The 17641-nt window shown below is 53.5% G+C and overlaps 6 protein-coding genes across 6 annotated transcripts; 3 read left to right on the forward strand and 3 right to left on the reverse strand.

Annotated features, from left to right (window-relative positions):
* Positions 1-842: 842 nt before the first annotated feature.
* Positions 843-2168, forward strand: Z520_00052 (nuclear transcription factor Y subunit beta; the record flags this gene model as incomplete). The annotated part of the gene is made up of 4 exons (XM_016770573.1): positions 843-996; positions 1497-1607; positions 1687-1814; positions 1911-2168. The coding sequence occupies 4 exons, from the start codon at positions 843-845 to the stop codon at positions 2166-2168; spliced, it is 651 nt and encodes a 216-aa protein (XP_016637483.1).
* Positions 2169-3293: 1125 nt separating this feature from the next.
* Z520_00053 (uncharacterized protein) lies at positions 3294-5070 on the forward strand (the record flags this gene model as incomplete). Its single annotated transcript, XM_016770574.1, has 2 exons — positions 3294-3625; positions 3690-5070. The coding sequence occupies 2 exons, from the start codon at positions 3294-3296 to the stop codon at positions 5068-5070; spliced, it is 1713 nt and encodes a 570-aa protein (XP_016637484.1).
* Positions 5071-5683: 613 nt separating this feature from the next.
* On the reverse strand, positions 5684-7635 carry Z520_00054 (uncharacterized protein; the record flags this gene model as incomplete). The annotated part of the gene is made up of 2 exons (XM_016770575.1): positions 5684-5807; positions 6032-7635. 2 exons carry the CDS (start codon positions 7633-7635, stop codon positions 5684-5686), a joined length of 1728 nt encoding a protein of 575 aa, XP_016637485.1.
* Positions 7636-9496: 1861 nt separating this feature from the next.
* Positions 9497-10903, forward strand: Z520_00055 (uncharacterized protein; the record flags this gene model as incomplete). The annotated part of the gene is made up of 2 exons (XM_016770576.1): positions 9497-10786; positions 10847-10903. The coding sequence occupies 2 exons, from the start codon at positions 9497-9499 to the stop codon at positions 10901-10903; spliced, it is 1347 nt and encodes a 448-aa protein (XP_016637486.1).
* Positions 10904-11495: 592 nt separating this feature from the next.
* Z520_00056 (uncharacterized protein) lies at positions 11496-13770 on the reverse strand (the record flags this gene model as incomplete). The annotated part of the gene is made up of 9 exons (XM_016770577.1): positions 11496-11658; positions 11773-11847; positions 11975-12021; positions 12163-12377; positions 12489-12566; positions 12619-12736; positions 12801-13230; positions 13292-13379; positions 13431-13770. The coding sequence occupies 9 exons, from the start codon at positions 13768-13770 to the stop codon at positions 11496-11498; spliced, it is 1554 nt and encodes a 517-aa protein (XP_016637487.1).
* Positions 13771-15588: 1818 nt separating this feature from the next.
* Positions 15589-17103, reverse strand: Z520_00057 (uncharacterized protein; the record flags this gene model as incomplete). The annotated part of the gene is made up of 5 exons (XM_016770578.1): positions 15589-16028; positions 16079-16251; positions 16311-16629; positions 16669-16798; positions 16864-17103. 5 exons carry the CDS (start codon positions 17101-17103, stop codon positions 15589-15591), a joined length of 1302 nt encoding a protein of 433 aa, XP_016637488.1.
* Positions 17104-17641: the final 538 nt, after the last annotated feature.

Consider the following 17641-nt stretch of genomic DNA (forward strand, 5'->3'; position numbering starts at 1 on the left):
CACAGCTATCCGCCTTCCTCCAATCGTCGCCCGCTCTCATCGGCAAAACATCAACACTCATTCGTTCCTCCACCTGTCTTCTCCCGCCTTGCTTCGCGCATTGCATACATTGTACGTCTCGTTCTGATTCTACCCTTTCTGGTCCATTAGACGTTCGTCCTGAAATCTCGATACTAGTCTGCCAATGCTAGTATCGCTAATGAGCCCCCATCCCAGCGGATTGACCGGTAGACTGACCACCGTTCTAGACCTGCAGCAACCGGCGACCCAAGCGTCTCATCTGCAGCTGTCCGTCCCGGCCCTCGAGTCGCGCAGACCATACGGCACAGCAGTCGCATAGCATCGTTGCGCAGCCACCGCGCGGCGCATTCTCGCGTGTCGCATCACATCGCCTTGCATCACGATCCTGCTGGCTGGGTCTCCAAAGTCCCTGCGATCGGGTCTCGCTTCAGCTGCGACTAGACACTCCTGCCCTTCGAAGTTCGTCATTCGTGCGTGCCCGTGGTAGACCGCCTCATATCCCGCCACAGCCATTCAACTCTTCTTCCGAAAGCTCCCAGTCTCGATTTGACGATCCGCCTGCGCGACAACGCATACCCCATTCCTAAAGCCCCCCCGGTTCCCCGTCAGCCCTGGGAAGCGTGCCGACTGGGAATCATTTTGGGCACAAACAGAGCAGGAGAAGGGATCGTCTGACCTCTTGCGCCGGAAGTGACGCAGGCCAGCATTAGACATTCTGCATTGGTGTCGCCCCAGTGTGACGTGGTCATCACCGCCAGCCAGACAATCTTCGCCTTGCAATTCGGCCGCTGCGGCTATCCTTCAGTGTACAGGACTACATCATGTCGGACTCCCCACCCAAGGAACCCGATGTTGAACAGAACGCACATTCTGGTGAAGAGCAGGATCCCATGGATCGCGAACAAGAAGGTGCTCAAGGTGCCGGTTTGGACTTTGAAGTCAAGGAACAGGACCGATGGCTTCCCATTGCCAATGGTTGGTGCAAATCCTCCTTTTTATCTTGATCTTTTGGAGTTCATACACGCAATTTTCCCACTGGAGAGGGGGGACGGTGTTACCAGAAGCGCAGTCTTGAAGCGTTGGCATTTGATTTGTTCGACCCTTGCGTAACAAGCTATGCATCCTTGCGGGCGCCAGCAACGCTGCTCTTGGGCTCTGTGCGAATCCGAATGTGCGACGCTGCAGCTGCTCTTTAGCCAGCACCGTCTCATTCGTTGCTGCTTCTCTCCTCCTCACGCCATGATTTGCGTCTCAGCTCTCCTCAGCGCTGACTGGTGCGGCATCTGGACCACTCAGAGATCGCTGTCAACGTCTCACTGGACAAAACAAGTTCCCCAATATGCCTTCCAGTTCATCTGAGCGTGAAGCCAAACCATTGCCACCCTGCTCCAAGCACCATGGCGGTCGATCAACGTCGTCGTCGTCTTCCTCCATGTCAGCAATGTCAGATGCTAACATACGAAATTTCGCACCAGTGGCCCGAATCATGAAGACTGCCTTGCCCGACAATGCCAAAATTGCCAAAGAGGCGAAAGAATGCATGCAAGAATGTGTGAGCGAGTTTATCTCATTCATCACCAGCGAAGGTATGTCAACTGCGCCCGTCTACTTATATCATTGCCCGCTTTCCCACCGTGGCGGGAAGCTTTGGCTAACGTTGCACAGCGTCCGAAAAGTGTCAACAGGAGAAGCGCAAGACTGTCAACGGGGAAGATATCCTGTTCGCCATGACTTCGTTGGGCTTCGAGAATTATGCAGAAGCACTCAAAATCTATCTGTCCAAGTATCGCGAAGTAAGTTTTGTGTCATGTCCCCCTCGTCCGAATCTCCCTCTCCTTTGTCAGCTTGACGAGGAAATCTTTCTGAACAATTGAACTGATTGGGATGAGACCCAATCCACAAGGGGCGAGAACCAGAACAGACCTACCAGCAGTGGCGGGTATGGCGGTGGCGTCGGGGCCGGCAATGTCCAGAGCAATGCCTCGGCCGCTCCCCCCGGCTACCCAGGCGGGCAACCCGACAATGCCACCGAACTATTGAATCAGGGACACGGGATGAATGCAAACGACCACGACGCGACCGGCCCGTACGGTTATCCCAGCGCCGTGTCCGCCGGCCACAATGGCATCGCCGGCGACAATTTCTGAGTCGGCGAGAGAGTACGTCCGCGCAGGTCAAGAGGGCCGAGGCCCAACAGCGGACAGGAGTGTACTATCTGCCTATCCCTCGGGCACGGCCAGATAGTCCGTCACGGTCGGGTGAGATGGATGGGGACGGCGAAGAAGGATGAAGAAGCGGAGGTCTATTCGTTACTAAACACGTCAATGTACATGAGAACAGGTGCCGAGCATGGAAGGATTTGTAAGAAAAGGGGGGAGGGCTGTCTGACCATGGAAGAACAGATAATGCTTCTGAGCTTAATCAAGACTGACCGCGATGGGGAAACCTGACGCGGGCCGGGGACGGGTAACCAGAAGGGAAGGAGCGATGAGGGGACGACAGATCGGGTTGCATAAAGATATTGACAGGAGCGAATGAATGAATCATGTTCGAGAGTCCAAGTGCAGTACCATCATCACAGGCGCGAGAGATGCCCTGTTAGGAACTGACCCTATCGAGGAGGGTTTCCAGGCAATACTACGCCCGAGGATGATCGACCAACGGTGGCCAATAGTGAGACAGCAAAGTGCCTTATCAACACTACTAGTACATGAGCTAGCCTTGCCACTGTGACTATAGTTCTTTTCCATGTACCCGTTATATGCACGAGTGCGCCCTTGAATGACAATAGGGCGGAATGTCGAAAGCGGAAGGGCGCCGGAGAAATTCATTTCCTAAAATGGATGGTCACGTGGCGCGGAAGGACAAGCTGGCCGGTACGCGCGGTGTTGTGATTGGCCATCTCTGGACTTCACGCAAACGGGCCGGTGCTAAGCAGGTCCAAGCGCACATTTCCTCAAACTGGCACGACTGGCCATCCCTTGTTCCAGCCAGGCAATAAAAGCTGGGCTTCGTCGGGTCCCACCCCCTTTCATTTACCTAATATCGTTCTCCTCCATCCACTCCCTGTATTCGTCGTATGTAATACGGAAATAACTGGAACGTCACAGGATCACTACTCCTGCTCTATCGTTTGCACAGTCTCTCGTTATTTGTGCCCATAAACCAGTCCATCTCGCCAATTGTCGGTGAACAGCACCCGATCTTCGAGTCTCACTCATTTGTACATCCAGGAGATCAAAAGGGACATCTGGACCAGAAAGAATATCACTATGGCTCCTCATGCTGAACCCGAGGCGGTCACAGACACTTCGACCTTCGTGGTGGACGACCCTGTCCTCGCCAATGGCGAAACACATTCAGTCTTTACCGTCGACCATGTCCTGCCACATCGCCAGAAGACAGGACCTCCGCCCACGACAGTGGCTGCCTTTTCGAGTGCGGATATGTTCAAAAGTAAAGGGTGCTTCCGAAAACCGGCGGCCAACCGGTGGGATCACCGTCTCTCGACCGAGAGCAAGGCCCGACAAGCTTCCTCGTTGAAGGGTGCTATGAAGTATTTTCGGCCCGAGACCATCAGCCTCTGCGGCGGACTGCCTTCGAGGTGAGTGGTATTCGTTGGTTATCTTGTACGTCTACCGAGTACTCCGTGCTGATCAAACGTCTAGTGACTATTTCCCCTTTGAGGAGCTCAGCGCCAAAGTGCCCGTGTCGCCTGAATTCTCGGAAGCTGAGACACACGAGTCAGGCCAGGTCTTTTCGACCGGCAAGCACGACGCTCGCCAGGGGAAATCCCTCCTCGATCTCTCGATTGCCCTCAATTACGGCCAGTCGATGGGTCCGGGAGCCCTCGTGCGCTTCCTCACCGAACACACGGAGATCGTCCACAACCCTCCATACTCGGATTGGGACGTCTGCATGACGACCGGCAGCACCTCCGCGTTGGAAATGGCGTTCCGGATGTTTACCGAGAGAGGGCACTACGTCATCACCGAGGAGTACACGTTCAGCAGTGCCATTGAAACGGTGGCTCCGTTGGGGTGTAAAATGCTGGGGATCAAGATGGACGCGGACGGAATGCTGCCCGATGATCTGGACCACGTTTTATCTGCCTGGGATGAAAATGCGAGAAGGGCACCAAAGCCGTTTCTCGTCTATACCGTGCCGACGGGACAGAATCCGACCGCCTCCACACAGTCGCTGGAGCGGAGGAAACAAATCTACGCCGTGGCCGAGAAACACGACCTGTATATCGTCGAAGACGAGCCGTACTACTTTTTGCAGATGGAACCCTTTGTCTCGGGCCACACACACCGCGTGCCCAAACCATTCCAACCGGTCCCCGTGGCGGATTTCCTCAAGAATCTCGTGCCTTCGTTCCTCTCGCTCGACACCTCCGGGCGCGTTTTGCGGCTTGATTCATTTTCCAAGATTATCGCCCCGGGCAGTCGGTGCGGGTGGGTGACGGGATCCGCGCAGGTGATTGAGCGACTGATGCGACACAATGAAGTCAGCGCGCAGAACCCGGCGGGCTTCGCCATGATCCACTTGTACAACCTGCTCGAGGAGAACTGGGGCCATCGCGGGTTTTTGGAGTGGCTCATGTTCATCCGCGCGGAGTACACGCGCCGCCGGGACATTATCGTCAACGCGTGCGAACAACATCTGCCCCGGAGGATATGTACTTGGACACCGCCCAAGGCGGGCATGTTTCATTGGATCAACGTCGACATTACGAAACACCCGCTCTATCAATCGCGACGCAACGCCGAGGGGCGAGTTGATTATGCCACACTGCTGGAAATCGAAGACGCCGTCTTCCTCGCCGCCGCGGACCAGAACGTCCTCATCGCAAAGGGATCCTGGTTCCGTGCCCAGCGCGGCACGGATACACAGTTGTTCTGCCGCACGACGTTCGCGGCCGCGCCCGCGGACAAGATAGTCGAGGCGATCGGTCGGTTTGGAAACGCTCTGAGGAAGGAGTTTGGTCTGGACGTGGGTGACTCTGAGGGGGATAAGCAGTTGAATGGGAATGGGCATGTGAGGTGAAGGTAGAGACAAAGGGAAAAAGTTTATTTCTCCTCGGGCGACTGATGGCTCTGCTGGCTGGGTCAGGGACGGCACGAGGTGACGACGCATCTCGAGGCTTTTCATCATGCCATACCTCGATGAGCCATCCAACAATCTCAACGACTTGGGGGGGGGCCACCAGATCCGCCGCACCAGCAAGGCTTTGTATGCATGATGAACCACCTCCAGATACGGGTTCCTGGCCCCCCTGGCCCCTGGCCACGCTTCCCTGACGGTGCTGTTCCTTTTTGGACTTGTATATACCCTTTCATAGAGGCAAAATGGATTGGGCGCAGGGTGGGCTACTTACTAGACACACTAGAATCCCGGAACAATATAATTACTACAGTAATAATAATAATTCTGGTTGCGGGTCTTGGAGTGGGTCGATCGATTCCGTTTGCTATTTATACTCAAGTGCGCCTCCTCCACTCCCAGAGGAGATCCGCCCCTGTTTTATTCTCATTCCAACACGTTTGCTTTCTTCCGGAAGGCCTCACCATCTACACCCTCTCTCTCGGTGTTGCGCAGTCACGGTTTCAATATTTTCGTTCGCTCCCTCGCTCACTCGCACGCACCTGCAGAGAGAGCCCTATTTCTTCACCACGTCGAACCCGTCCCAAGTCTTCAGCGCTTCTTTCGTCGACTTGTTGTACACGTCCAGGCCAGCGAGGTAGATGAGTTGTTCGCGAGGTTTTCCGGGGATGTTGGCGCCCCTGTGTGGCGAGGATTTAGTAGGGTCAGTAAAGTAAAACACAAGTCAGAAACCATAGAGAATCAAAACGCCGCGTATGAAATGTTGCATTGGCGTATGGAGTGCCTCTGTAAGACTGGAAGACCTCGCCCCTTTCACAAGGGTCGAACTGGAGATTTTGGAGGCGCGGTGCCAGTCGCGCAGAGGGAGTTTGCGGAGGGAGGACAGGAAACAGATTGCACTCACATGTACCAACTATCCGTCTCCGGATACAGGGTCTTCTCATTCATCTTCTGGATGTCGTCGCGCCACTTCTCGGCCGCCTCCTCCTTCGCATCGACATACCGGATCCCCTCCTCCTTCATCTTCCTGATCGCCTCGCAGATCCAGTCGATCTGCATCTCGATGATGGGCGGTCCGTTGGACAGACTCGTCGGCGCCTGCGGCGAATAAACCATGAACATGTTGGGCATCTTGTTGATGGTCAGGCCGAGATAAGTGTACGTGCCGGTCTTCCACTTCTCATTGAGGGGGACACCGTCGGTGCCGATCAGGCCAATATCTAACAAACTGCCCGTCACCGAGTCGTAGCCCGTGGCGAGGATGACGATGTCGAACTCGTGCAGCTTGTCGCTGGTCTGGATTCCCGTCTCGGTGAACTCGACGATCGGCGTGGCCTTGAGGTCCACCACCGTTACGTTGTCGCGGTCAATCATCTCGTAGTAGTCCTGTTCCAGGGAAGGCCGTTTCGTGCCGAACCAGTGGCCCTGGTCTAGCGGCGCCATCACGTCCCGTTTGAACGGGTCCTTTATCCGTGCCCGCACCTTCTTCGCCCAGAATTGGTACATCTCCCGGTTCACGTCCTTATTGGTCAGGAACTCGCGGTAGTTGGAGATTAGGAAGCTGAACCCGCCCCGTTGCCACAACTCCTCCCAATACTCGAGCCGTTCCTCGGGCGTGGCTTCGAAGAAGGTCTTGGTCGCCGGGTTGTAAGGGAAGCCACTGAGACATTGCTTCGCCGCCTGGAGGTAAGCCTGGTAGAAAGACTTTGCGTTATCTTGTTCTTCCTTTGTGAGTTTTCGTTGCTGCATCGGCTGCGCCAGGTTCGGGGTGCGGACGAACGCGGTCAACTGACAGTCCTCGCGCGCGAGCTCCTGCACGATTTGCACGCCTGTCGCTCCGGACCCGATCACGCCGACCTTTTTGCCCGTCACGTCGATGCCCTCGTCGGGATACAGGGCCGAGTGGATGAGGCGGCCCTTGAACTTATCCATGTTTTTGAAGTCTGGGTAATGCTTCTTGTACGAAGACCCCGTGGCCAACACGAGGTATTTGGCCTTTGCGAGGCCGCCATCGTCGGTGCGGACGTGCCATTCGTCAGTGTCTGTTGAGAACTTTGCTTCGACGACCACGGTGTTGAAGTATGCGTCTTTGCTAAGGTCCAGGGTCTTGTCGATGTGTTTGAAGTAGCGCCTAAGCTCCTGATGACCTGGAAAGCGCTCTGTGAAATGCCAGTTCTTGTAGACCTCGGGGATGGAGAGGCTGTAGTAAGGCGTCTCGCTGTCCACACGTGCCCCAGGATATCGGTTCCAATACCAGGTACCGCCAAAATCAGAACCGGCTTCAAAGAGCTTCACCCGCAACCCCATTTTGCGGAACTGGTACAACCCGTAGATGCCCCCAAACCCGCCACCCACGATCAAAACATCGGTGGTGATATTGTGGATGTTGTCGGTGGGTTGCCCATTGGTGAGGGAGCTGCTGGCGCCGTTGGGGACGCCATTTGGAATGCTCTCCTTCTCAGTATGCGAGGCATCAAAGTCAGAGGGACGATTGGGTAAGCCTGCCATTGTGCAAGGAGCTTAGGCTCTGGCGACAAGCGCTCCCTTGATAGCCAACGCTGCTCCTCCGCTTTATGGTAGAACGACCGAGAGGGTGGTGACGATGATTGCGACAGGGGGTAACGTTATAATGGAAGAGCACTAGACGGCTATCCACTTCCAGCAGCCCCGGCTACCTCCACGCCGACTCGATGAGTCGCCTTGGTGGCCTCTCAACTTCAACCTCGGGCCGCTGGCCCAGCACCATATTCCTGGCATTCTACCCCTCCACTCACCCGGGCTCGCTGGCTGGAGTTTTGGGAGCGCGGGAGCTGGGGAAGTGGGGAAATCTCATAAGCGAGGCGCGTCAAATGACACGTTATAACGTTAATCGATCATGGCGTGGAAGAAGATGTTCCTCGGTAGAAAAGTCTGGGCTTCGTTGGGGTTTGGAGCTTGGAGCTTGGAGCTTGGAGCTGGGGAGGTTCTCCAATTCAATGGAAGACACCGAGAAGGGTTCTCATCAATGGTAATTCCTCAAGAAAGGAGAGACATCAGACTGAAATGCAACGAAGCCGTCAGGGAATGGTTGGGGAAAGGCGAGAAGGAGAGACATCAGACTGAGATGCAAGGACGCCGTAAGGGAATGATTGGGGAAAGGCGAGAAGGAGAGACATCAGACTGAGATGCAACGAAGCCGTTAAGGGATGATTAGGGAAAGCCGAGAAGGAGAGCTGTTCGCAACTCAGCCTCGTCGTTCTTTCTCTCACCTTCTTTCTGCTCTGATACCCCAACAATTCCTGCGACAGGAATTCGACAAGTCGGAGGGCAGCGGAGACCAACGTCAATGCGAATGGAAAATCGGTCAGCCTTACATCCTGTGCGGAAATTTGAGATTTGAGCCTTGGTCTTGTGACGGGGTTTGGCCATGTCGCACAATCACTGCTGTTTCTTCCGCTTCAGGCTGCCTTGCATCCAAGGCTCGCGGAAATACCTGCTGGCTCTCAGAATGATTGTCCAAAGACGCGTGACTGATGCCAGGACAGTAAAGTCGTGCGACATGATGGACACGATAGACATGATCAGTCCAGATGATGCAGCCACTTGGTTGGGCATATATCCCATGAGACTGTAAGCGAGGTGTATTTCAAGGCAGCGAACTGGATGCAGCGCCCAGGCGCATACCTGGTAACTGAAGATGTAGAGATTTACGTGCGAGACCAGACGGCAGGTACATAGTAGGGCAGGCTGAGCGATGGGCAGAGTTAAGGGACTGTGCATATGTACCTACATACCAGGTACCTACCTATCTGTAGATACCCTGCTTGCTGTCAGCCTGATGCACATGCTTGGCTGCGCTCGTAAGGCTTGACCTGTGCCTTGACCTGTGCCTGCGTGGCACCTCAATGACCGCTCACTCTCCCGCACTCTCGGTGAAAAAGGCAATATTTATGGTTTTCCTGAACAAGGCATCTCGAAGTCACCACTCTGGTCCTGCCAGCTGTTCTAGTAGGCAACCTCTGCCGTCTGGAGCCATCGGCGCCTCCCGTCTTTGCCCACCTCTCTCGAACTGAAGCTGCTGTTGCCGTGCCTGGCTTCCTCGTCCCGGCTCGTCCACGTCACTCAAGTCCTCACACAGAATGGCGGTCAATGATGACCGAGCACGAGTGGAGGGCATGACGGGCGCGCAGTCTCGCTCGAGGCGCTTACATTGCGGTGTCTCGACTTCATCAATGCCCCCAATCCGAAGCGTGGGTTGGGAATACCCTCCGACGAGGGTATACCACACGCCAGCGTTGAATACATCTGCTGAATGCGTTTTCAGGAGAACCCTCCCTCTCATTCTAAGCACTGTCCCTCTTTTCTTTACGAAGCCTGATCTTTAGTCGTGATGGATCGTTCATGCAGCCAACTGGAACCTTCGGATCACGAAAAACGCCCGGCTCGAAACTTGAAGGGTCATGATTCAGAGGAACGAGACTCTGAAGACCTCGACCTCAACAAGGTCCCTGAGATCATACAAGGTCTCGACGCATCATTACTCCAAGGCGAAATTTCCGCCCAAAAGGCGATAGACGCGGTCGAAGCGAAAGGAGAGCACATCGCGCGTGGACACAGTGGGTCAGTCCAGAAGGTCAAATTTCGCACGCAATGGCTCGCCCGCAAGACGATCTGGCTTTCAATAGAAGATAACCATAAGGCATACAGTAAAGAGATCGAATGTCTCGAGAAGCTGCGGCGCGATCCGCACTGGCATGTTATACAGATGCGTGGCCATTACATCCATCCTGCCAACGAAGGCCATCTGCTTCTGTCTCCCCTGGCCGATTGCTCTCTTGAGCAATTCGTGGTTAGGCCCCTCACAGTGAGAGATCGGCTGGTGATGCAGCGATGGTTTGGCTGCCTTTCAGCAGGACTCAAATACATCCATGGCCACCGAATCAAGCACAAGGACATCAAGCTGGACAATATCTTGGTGCATGGAGAGAACGTCGTCATTACGGACTTCGGCATAGCACACTCTTTTCCCGGCACAAGCCCGTCCAAGGGCCAGTCCTTTGGAGCTTGGTTATACCAAGCACCCGAGGTCATCAAAGGTGCTCGCCGTGGCCGGTCGCAGGACGTTTGGTCCCTGATCTGCTGTTTTATCGAAATGGCTTCGGAGCTTTTCGGTGGTGGCAGGACTGAGCTTCGTACATGGTGCAGAGCCGAGGACGGCTGGCGTTTCAATTTCAGTGAAGATCACAGGAGGGTTGAACTTTGGTTGAGGGACCTCCTTGCTCGATCAAAGGCAAAGGAACAGCGTGCACTCCTCAACTTGCTTCTTCAGGAATTCGAGCGTGAGGAGGCGAAGCGGCCATCTGCCAGCGATCTCTTGGACAAGCTGCAAGACATGCGTTCTTTTGTTGGAGAATGTTGTGTGATGCCTGATTCTGCTCGTGAATCAGCAGTTGGACAGCCACCGCCATTTCTGTCCCAGAAGGGCTCGAAAGAAACCGCGCGAGAAACCGCACCGGAACCTGTTGTAGCATTTATCAACACTTTCCGCAAAATGGTGTCGACTCAGCGACAGCCGCCTTCAATCCAAGCAGGCGTGGACAGGCTAACAGCTGAGGCGGAGCGTCAACAGGTTCGGAGCTTGCGGTCTGTCGAGACGAAGCTGTTGTTTTACATTCTCCCGGTATGATGGATCGATCCTGAATCCAACGAGTCAAGCTAACTGATACCCGAATTTTCTCAGGTTAAATGCAACTCAGCGGACGAGTATCTCACACTTTGCAAGGTCTTCGTCGACTAATTGGCAAAGGCAGCGAAATCCCCCACATACAGCTCCAGTCTCTACAACGAGGAGCTTGGGGAGAGAGAAATGCCTTATACAACGGCGTATTTTTCCAGCTTGGTCGAGAGGATACTCAACCGCTGCTTGACGGTTCACTGGAACGAGACTCGCGATGTCCCCGCAACCAATGTTCTCAAAACCAACTCCGAAATCAAATCGCCCCAGCCTCCTGTGCACAAGACCTCTGTGGGCAAAATTCCGCTGAAAGAGGGAAAGGCCGGCACTAAGCCACTTGCAATCCGAGGGGGCCCGTCTCAGAGAAAGTAGCGCAGCTCTTTCGATTTCATTGGTGTTGGGGGTTCCGGTTTTGAGAGGGAAAGGAATCTATCATGAGGTACACGTCATGTGGATTGTGCCACACAGAAGTGTCAAGATGTATTGGGAATAATCTTATCATTGATGTAGCTTCTATCCGCCTCACAAAGGTTGTTCTTTAGTCGGACCAGCTTGCTGAACAGTGATCATGTAATCAATTTCTTGCTCCTTTGTCCACTTACTTGCCTGCCTGCTTGCCAGCATACATTTCTCCTACCAACCCAACCATCCCATCTCAGTAGATGTACCGAAAGTTCAAATTCTCCCGGTCCGTCAGGTCTCCGAACGCCGTGGCGTCGAGGTCGCGTTCCTGGTGGCCCTGGATCTTGTCGCGGCGGGCGTTTTCGTACTTCATCAGCATCCAGAAGGTGATGATGACGCAGACTTCGAGGAGATGGCTATCGACATATCAAAATTGCGTCATATGTTAGTTAGTTATCTCGGGAGCCGGAGGGTTGGGAAGGAATTGAATGAGGGAGTGGCGTGCGGGTCCGTGTGCATGGCATACATACCTGACGATCATGCTCCAAATGCCCAGCGTGTATCCGGGCGCTTGATCTGTCTTGTAGAAGAACGGGCCGGCGATGCTGTCGAAAACAAAGTATAGTTTTAGCTAATGTTTTTGCTCAATAGCGTGAGAGCGGGAGTTGAGCGCAGAATTAAACCCGGCCGGCCCTAAATATCTTTCTCTTCTCAGATGAAGGTGGGACTCACTTTCCGGTACAATACCCCAAGAACAGGACAGCGTTGGTGACGACTTTCTGCAATTTGTTTGCCGTTACGGTTAGCCAAGCAGTCCAAATTCAATAGAGAGGTAAAGGGAAAAATCGGGATTATTCGTTGCTCGAGGGAGGGTGGGGGGAACATAATATCGCTCTATTTCAGACAATATAGGTACATACCTTGGTATGGCCCGCGGTATTCGCGATCTGGAGGGACAGAATCATCACAAAGGCCGCGTTGTAAGGGCCCGTGAGTAGGTAGCAGAAGTAGCGGCCGACGTGGTGTTTCTCGTTGACAAAGCACAATCCAAAAGCGCCGGCGATGTTGGGGCACAGGAATAGCAGGATGAATTTGCAGCGGTTGTTGTTGGGGAAGCGGTTGTTCAGGAAGACACCTGCGAAGGAAGGCGATTGAGTCAGTGAAGATTTTGAGAACGGGTTGAAGTAAGGCCTCGGCATCACGGAAAAGGGTCGACTGGAAAGGAGGCATTCTATGGCAGACATACACGTCAAGATCGACAGGATGATGAAGACACCATAGGGAATCTGCATTAGCGTGGTAACCAGCGTTGAAAATCCAAAGCCTGTACAACGTGTCAGCTTTCAGTTGTGGTATCAGGAAGCTAGAGGATTCACCTTTGATAATGAGAGTGCCAAAGTTCGAAATACCTCCATTTGGTATGTTTCCAACGACGCCCAGGATGAAGAACAGGTATAGTTTGATATCTGTGAAGGCCTCCCAGATTTGGTAGGGCTGTTCCCAGGAAATCACATTAGCCCGAGAGCCTCAAAGTGTGACAAGGACTTTTCTTGCTAACCTTTAGAATCTTGCATTCCACCCCAGTTTGATTACCCATCAGCCGCTCAACGGCAATTCTCTTCTCGCGATCGTTCAAGAATTTGGCCGTGACGGGGCTATCGGGCATGAAGATTGCAATGACGATTCCCCACGTGCAGCAGAGCGTACCAATGATGATGAACTCGTACCTCCATGATGCCAACGCTCCTCTGATGTGACCAATGGCGTAGCCGAGAAGGCCACCGAGTGCGATCCCGAGACCATTTGCTGTGTACCATAGTCCAATGCGCAATGGCTGCTCCCGTCGGGTATACCACATGCAGGTAATGAGCATGAAAGAGGGGTCTGAGCATGCTTCAGCTGCGCCGGCGAGGGCTCTCAGGACACCAAGTGTGGCGAAGCTGTTGCAAGCAGCCTGTAGCATGAGGAAGAATCCCCACATGAATATACTGCTCCGTGTCAGACTTGGCGGAAGGAGACAGCACGGAACGAGAAGATGGGTTGACTTACTTGAAACCCAGGTATTTGCCCAGCGGGAGTCTTTGCATCAAGAAGTTGGTGGGAAACGCCCATGCCAGGAAGCCAAAATAGAAAAGACCTGAAGTTCCTCAGCAAACAATTGCGCCGATGCGTATCGATACAAACTTACTGCTGAGCCAACTGTACTGGGTTCCATGCAGGTGAAGGTCGTCGCGGATACCGAATATAGCGGCATAGGACAGAGTCGTCTTGTCGATGTAGAAGAAGGCATAATTGACAGCGATCAGAGGAAGAATCAAGAAGTCGACTTTGCGGATGAGTTTCTTTTCTTCTGCCTCATCAATCGGAACATGCAGATCGTCTGCATTGGCGAAAAGCTTCAGCGCGACATCACCATTCTGGTGTTTGGACTTCTCAGAAAACCTGAACTTGTGTGAAGTAGGAGGCAGGTTCAGGCTTTCGATTTCATTATGTGCCGATATCCCCTTGTTGTCGATGTTATCTGCCATATTTCTGGTCAATAGCCCGATTTCTGCGACAATAAGACCTGGTCGCGTGCTATTGCTTTGAAGGTTGCCCGTGAAATAGGGTCTGTGCAGGCAAAACGCGACGAAAGGGACGATTTGAAGGATGAAAAGGGAGAGGAAATGACCTTAGAATAAAGAGACCAGTGGCAATGATCTTCTCCATCGCTTCTTGGTCTCGCAAACCACTTCGAGCATATGATGATAAGTATGATGGTGGACCCTGCCAGTCCAGGGAAGGCAATGACGTCCGAGCCTGGTGGCTGTTTGATCAAGGACGGAATTCCGCTGTTGCATCTCGTGTTCAGAAATTGGCTTGTATTGCTTGGCTTGCTTGTCGTTGTCGAATGAGAAACTGAACTCAACGTCTGCCCTGGTAGATTGTCTCCAGAATCCCCCAAACGACGGTGGCGTTGGTGGAAGGTTGCGGGGTAGGAAGGCTCTGTGGAACCCAAAGACCAGGCTCCGCCGGGATGTAGTCCTGCTTCGGCCGTTGCTACGCCGAGCTGATATTGGAGACCGGCTGCGCTCCCGATCTTGGCATCATGGACTCGATGATGGGTGAGTCATGTTGCTTCATGTATTGTCGTGACAACTCGGACATATGAAAGTCTCTTAGATATTGGCGTGGACAAATGGGGACTCGAGGTTTGATCGAGAGCTTATGCCGAGTCTCATCTCCGGCCCTGGATGGTCACCTTCCACTCCGTCGGAATGCTTTCCAGCATGTCGACTTGCTCCACGTCCCGGGCGGTAAGTGGAGTATTGCGTGGGCCGGGAGCTGTACCCCACGTGGAGAAGAGATAGAGACATAGGAAAGGCTCGTCGACTTACCTGCAGAACGCTTTGACTGGAGAGGAGTCGACATTCCACCGGAACGTCCATCGCTTGGTCAAGGCCCCGTCGGTTGCGTGTGATACCTATATCCAGCTTGAATTGTCCTAAAAGCGACGACGGCTGGCCGGTCCGACACGGAAAGGGGGCCGTGGCCACAGCAAGGCCATACTATCATATGATTTTGTGGACGAGGGCAGGAGGAAGTTGCAGCTGTTCCTTCCGAGCTCTGGGCCACAGATCCCACAGACGCGCTGGGCAATGTGTCAGGAGGCCTCAACGGAAGTTTCTGCGGCCAATAGTCAACATCTGTCTAGCCGACTCGACGCGCATCCCTGTATTTGGTTGACGGTCAGAGCATTTTGAAGAGCGCTACAATGACTCGACCCAGACGCTGATTAGGAAATGGTGGGATGACCAGTGGGGACGTGCTTAGCGGCGAGTTGCATTCCGCAGGAGACAGTCTTGTTTGGAGTCACTCTCTCCTGTCAGCGAGAACATAAGGGTCCACGTATTGGCAAATGGAATGGCAGACGCGAGGATGAACAAGAAACATCTTGTAAGCATTGTAGTTCGACCAAATTGTGAAGTGCGGGAACAGCGCTTGATGCTCCGCCATATTCGGTAGAGGAGGAGACGCAAAATACAAATTGTCAACTCATCTTGCACGTCCGTGATTGTCCTCCTCATCCTAGAGTGTAGTACCATCAAGGCAAACCCGTCCTTTCTGCTGGACTTGGAAGTTACATTCTCCCCGTATATACAATGCTGCTCTGAGATATCTAGGTCTCCTTGGTTTAAGGCTAGGGCTACCATGACCAGGAGATCTCGTACCGATCATTGCCTGCCGATGGAGAAAGCAGGTACCTTAAAGTAAGTAAGGCCAACAGACACCTAACTAACCATACTCGCTCGCGTTAACGACATATCCAGGGCGTGCGTGTGCTGTTCTCTGAAGCTCTCACGATCTCAACTGGCCAAAGCAGCCTGAATGTTCAGATCGGCTTGGATCGAGTTGACAAATCCAGCTACAGTCGCCTCCGAGATACTCGTGTCAAAGCTCGTGTCGTCGGGCAATATCACAATACACACAGTGCTTGAAGTCCCATCAAACACCACTGCAACTTTCGTCGTCCCGCTGATCGGCCGTTGGAACCAATTCGAGTCGCCTAGGGCATTCAGCCCGTGCCAGGTAGACTTGCACTTCTGATCGCCAGAGTCGAGAACCTCAAAGACATCGAACTCGCCGCAACCGGAACTCCAGCAGGAGCAGTTTCCGTACTGAACAGTCCGGGGGATTTGAGCATTCAAGATCCATGCTGCGGGCATGTCCCCATTGAACCCTGTGTTGCCGGACAAGGGCATGCCGAACTCAAGCAGAAAGAGCTTGGAAGCACCATCAAAGCCATCTGTTGATTTGGTTAGATGCAACATCGCACCGAGCAGGCAATGAACTTACGGTAGGCAACCGTTCCCTCCCGGACAGTTCCGCATCCGCCATCTGAGCATGACTGGTCGCTCATAATGACAAACTCACTGTTGTCTGGGACCAAGGTATCTGCCAAAGTCACTGGAGACGGAGAGCCTGCACTATTATCCGCTGAGGCATACGACAACGACATTCCCCAAACGCTGTAAAAATTATCAGTATCGGGGGACATCAAACGAAGGGACTGGAGAACACAACTCACGTGTCGAACACGCCCGATCCCTCACCGCCGTGATGGTTCAGGAAGACAAGCCCATCGGCAACACCTTGTCCAGCATTGTAATAAGCCTGCCTTCCCCACTGACCCGAGCCTGCATTCATACTCGCTTCAGGTGAAGGGGCGCTGTCTGCAGAACTTGCTGACCCAGATGCCTCTCTCTGGTCATTGTCACCACTGTCTCCAGGAGCAGACGTTGCAGCTGCAGCGCCAGGCCCTGCGTACGAGTTGATCCACGACACGACCTGTCCGTCAATCGTCGCTGTGACCCAGTCTCCGACACCGCGCTTATTCTTCGTATATTCTCCACCACCGGATTCACTGGCACCATGACTCTTCTGACTGTGGAGGTGTTTGTGGGGGTATGGGCGCTGATGCGGGTTGGGATGAAGCGATCGCTTCGTGTTACCGGAGCCAGGAGTGTAGAACGCGAATTGCTTCAGCTGAATTGGCCCACGGAAGTGCCATGACACCTATCAAATACCAGATGTAAGTCAAGGATCCCTTTCGCCAAACAGGATACTTAGTTGTATCTTACCTCTTCGTCCATGGGCGCCATGCCTCCTTGGTAACTCTGTCCCACGAAATCACATTCGCCATTCGATCCCATGTACGACACTTTTTGGTACTGACCCGGGGTGCCGAAATTCGAATATGAGATCGCCTGGACCGAGTTGCAGTACCAGTTACCAGCATCTTCGTAGCAATTGTTGTCTTGCGCCAGAACTGTGCTCGCAACTGCGAGTAGTAGTGCGCTAACGCTACAGCCGCGCTTCATCTTGAATGTTTTGAAAAAGACACTAGCTGGCCGCGGAAGAGCGATGTTGTGTCTTACGGGTCGATAGGTCTCAAAAGGAGGTCTTGGTTCAATATATTGATAATCTTTCCGTCCACAAAGCTATCGAATTGCCGCTGTTGTTTCGTGTCTCGAGTATGGTGTCGCGAGGAAAAAGTTCACTGAAAGAGTGGAGAAGAAAAATGACGGGAAAAGGTGTGCTTCAGTTGTTTGAGGGCGATAATGAGTAATGCGCAAACAGCACTGTCACTCGTGCGTTGCCGTCTGATTCACTTACTGTTTGCAGAGCCTTTTGCTTGCGCTCGGCTGTGAATGGGCGAAGGCTGGCACTTGGCGGCAGCGAGCACGGATCACGGGGCCTAAGGATGGTCTGGGCGACAGCTACCAGTGACTTAGGACTGGGAATGAGCAGATGGCTGGGGAGAGGGTTGAGAGAGAGAAAGAGGGTGAGGCAGCACGACAAAGATCCCAGTCAAATGGTCCGGCTGTGAGAACAAAGGACCATCCAGACACTCCTCGG

This window comes from Fonsecaea multimorphosa, assembly GCF_000836435.1.
Source record: "Fonsecaea multimorphosa CBS 102226 unplaced genomic scaffold supercont1.1, whole genome shotgun sequence".
In the NCBI taxonomy this organism is placed as follows: domain Eukaryota; kingdom Fungi; phylum Ascomycota; class Eurotiomycetes; order Chaetothyriales; family Herpotrichiellaceae; genus Fonsecaea; species Fonsecaea multimorphosa.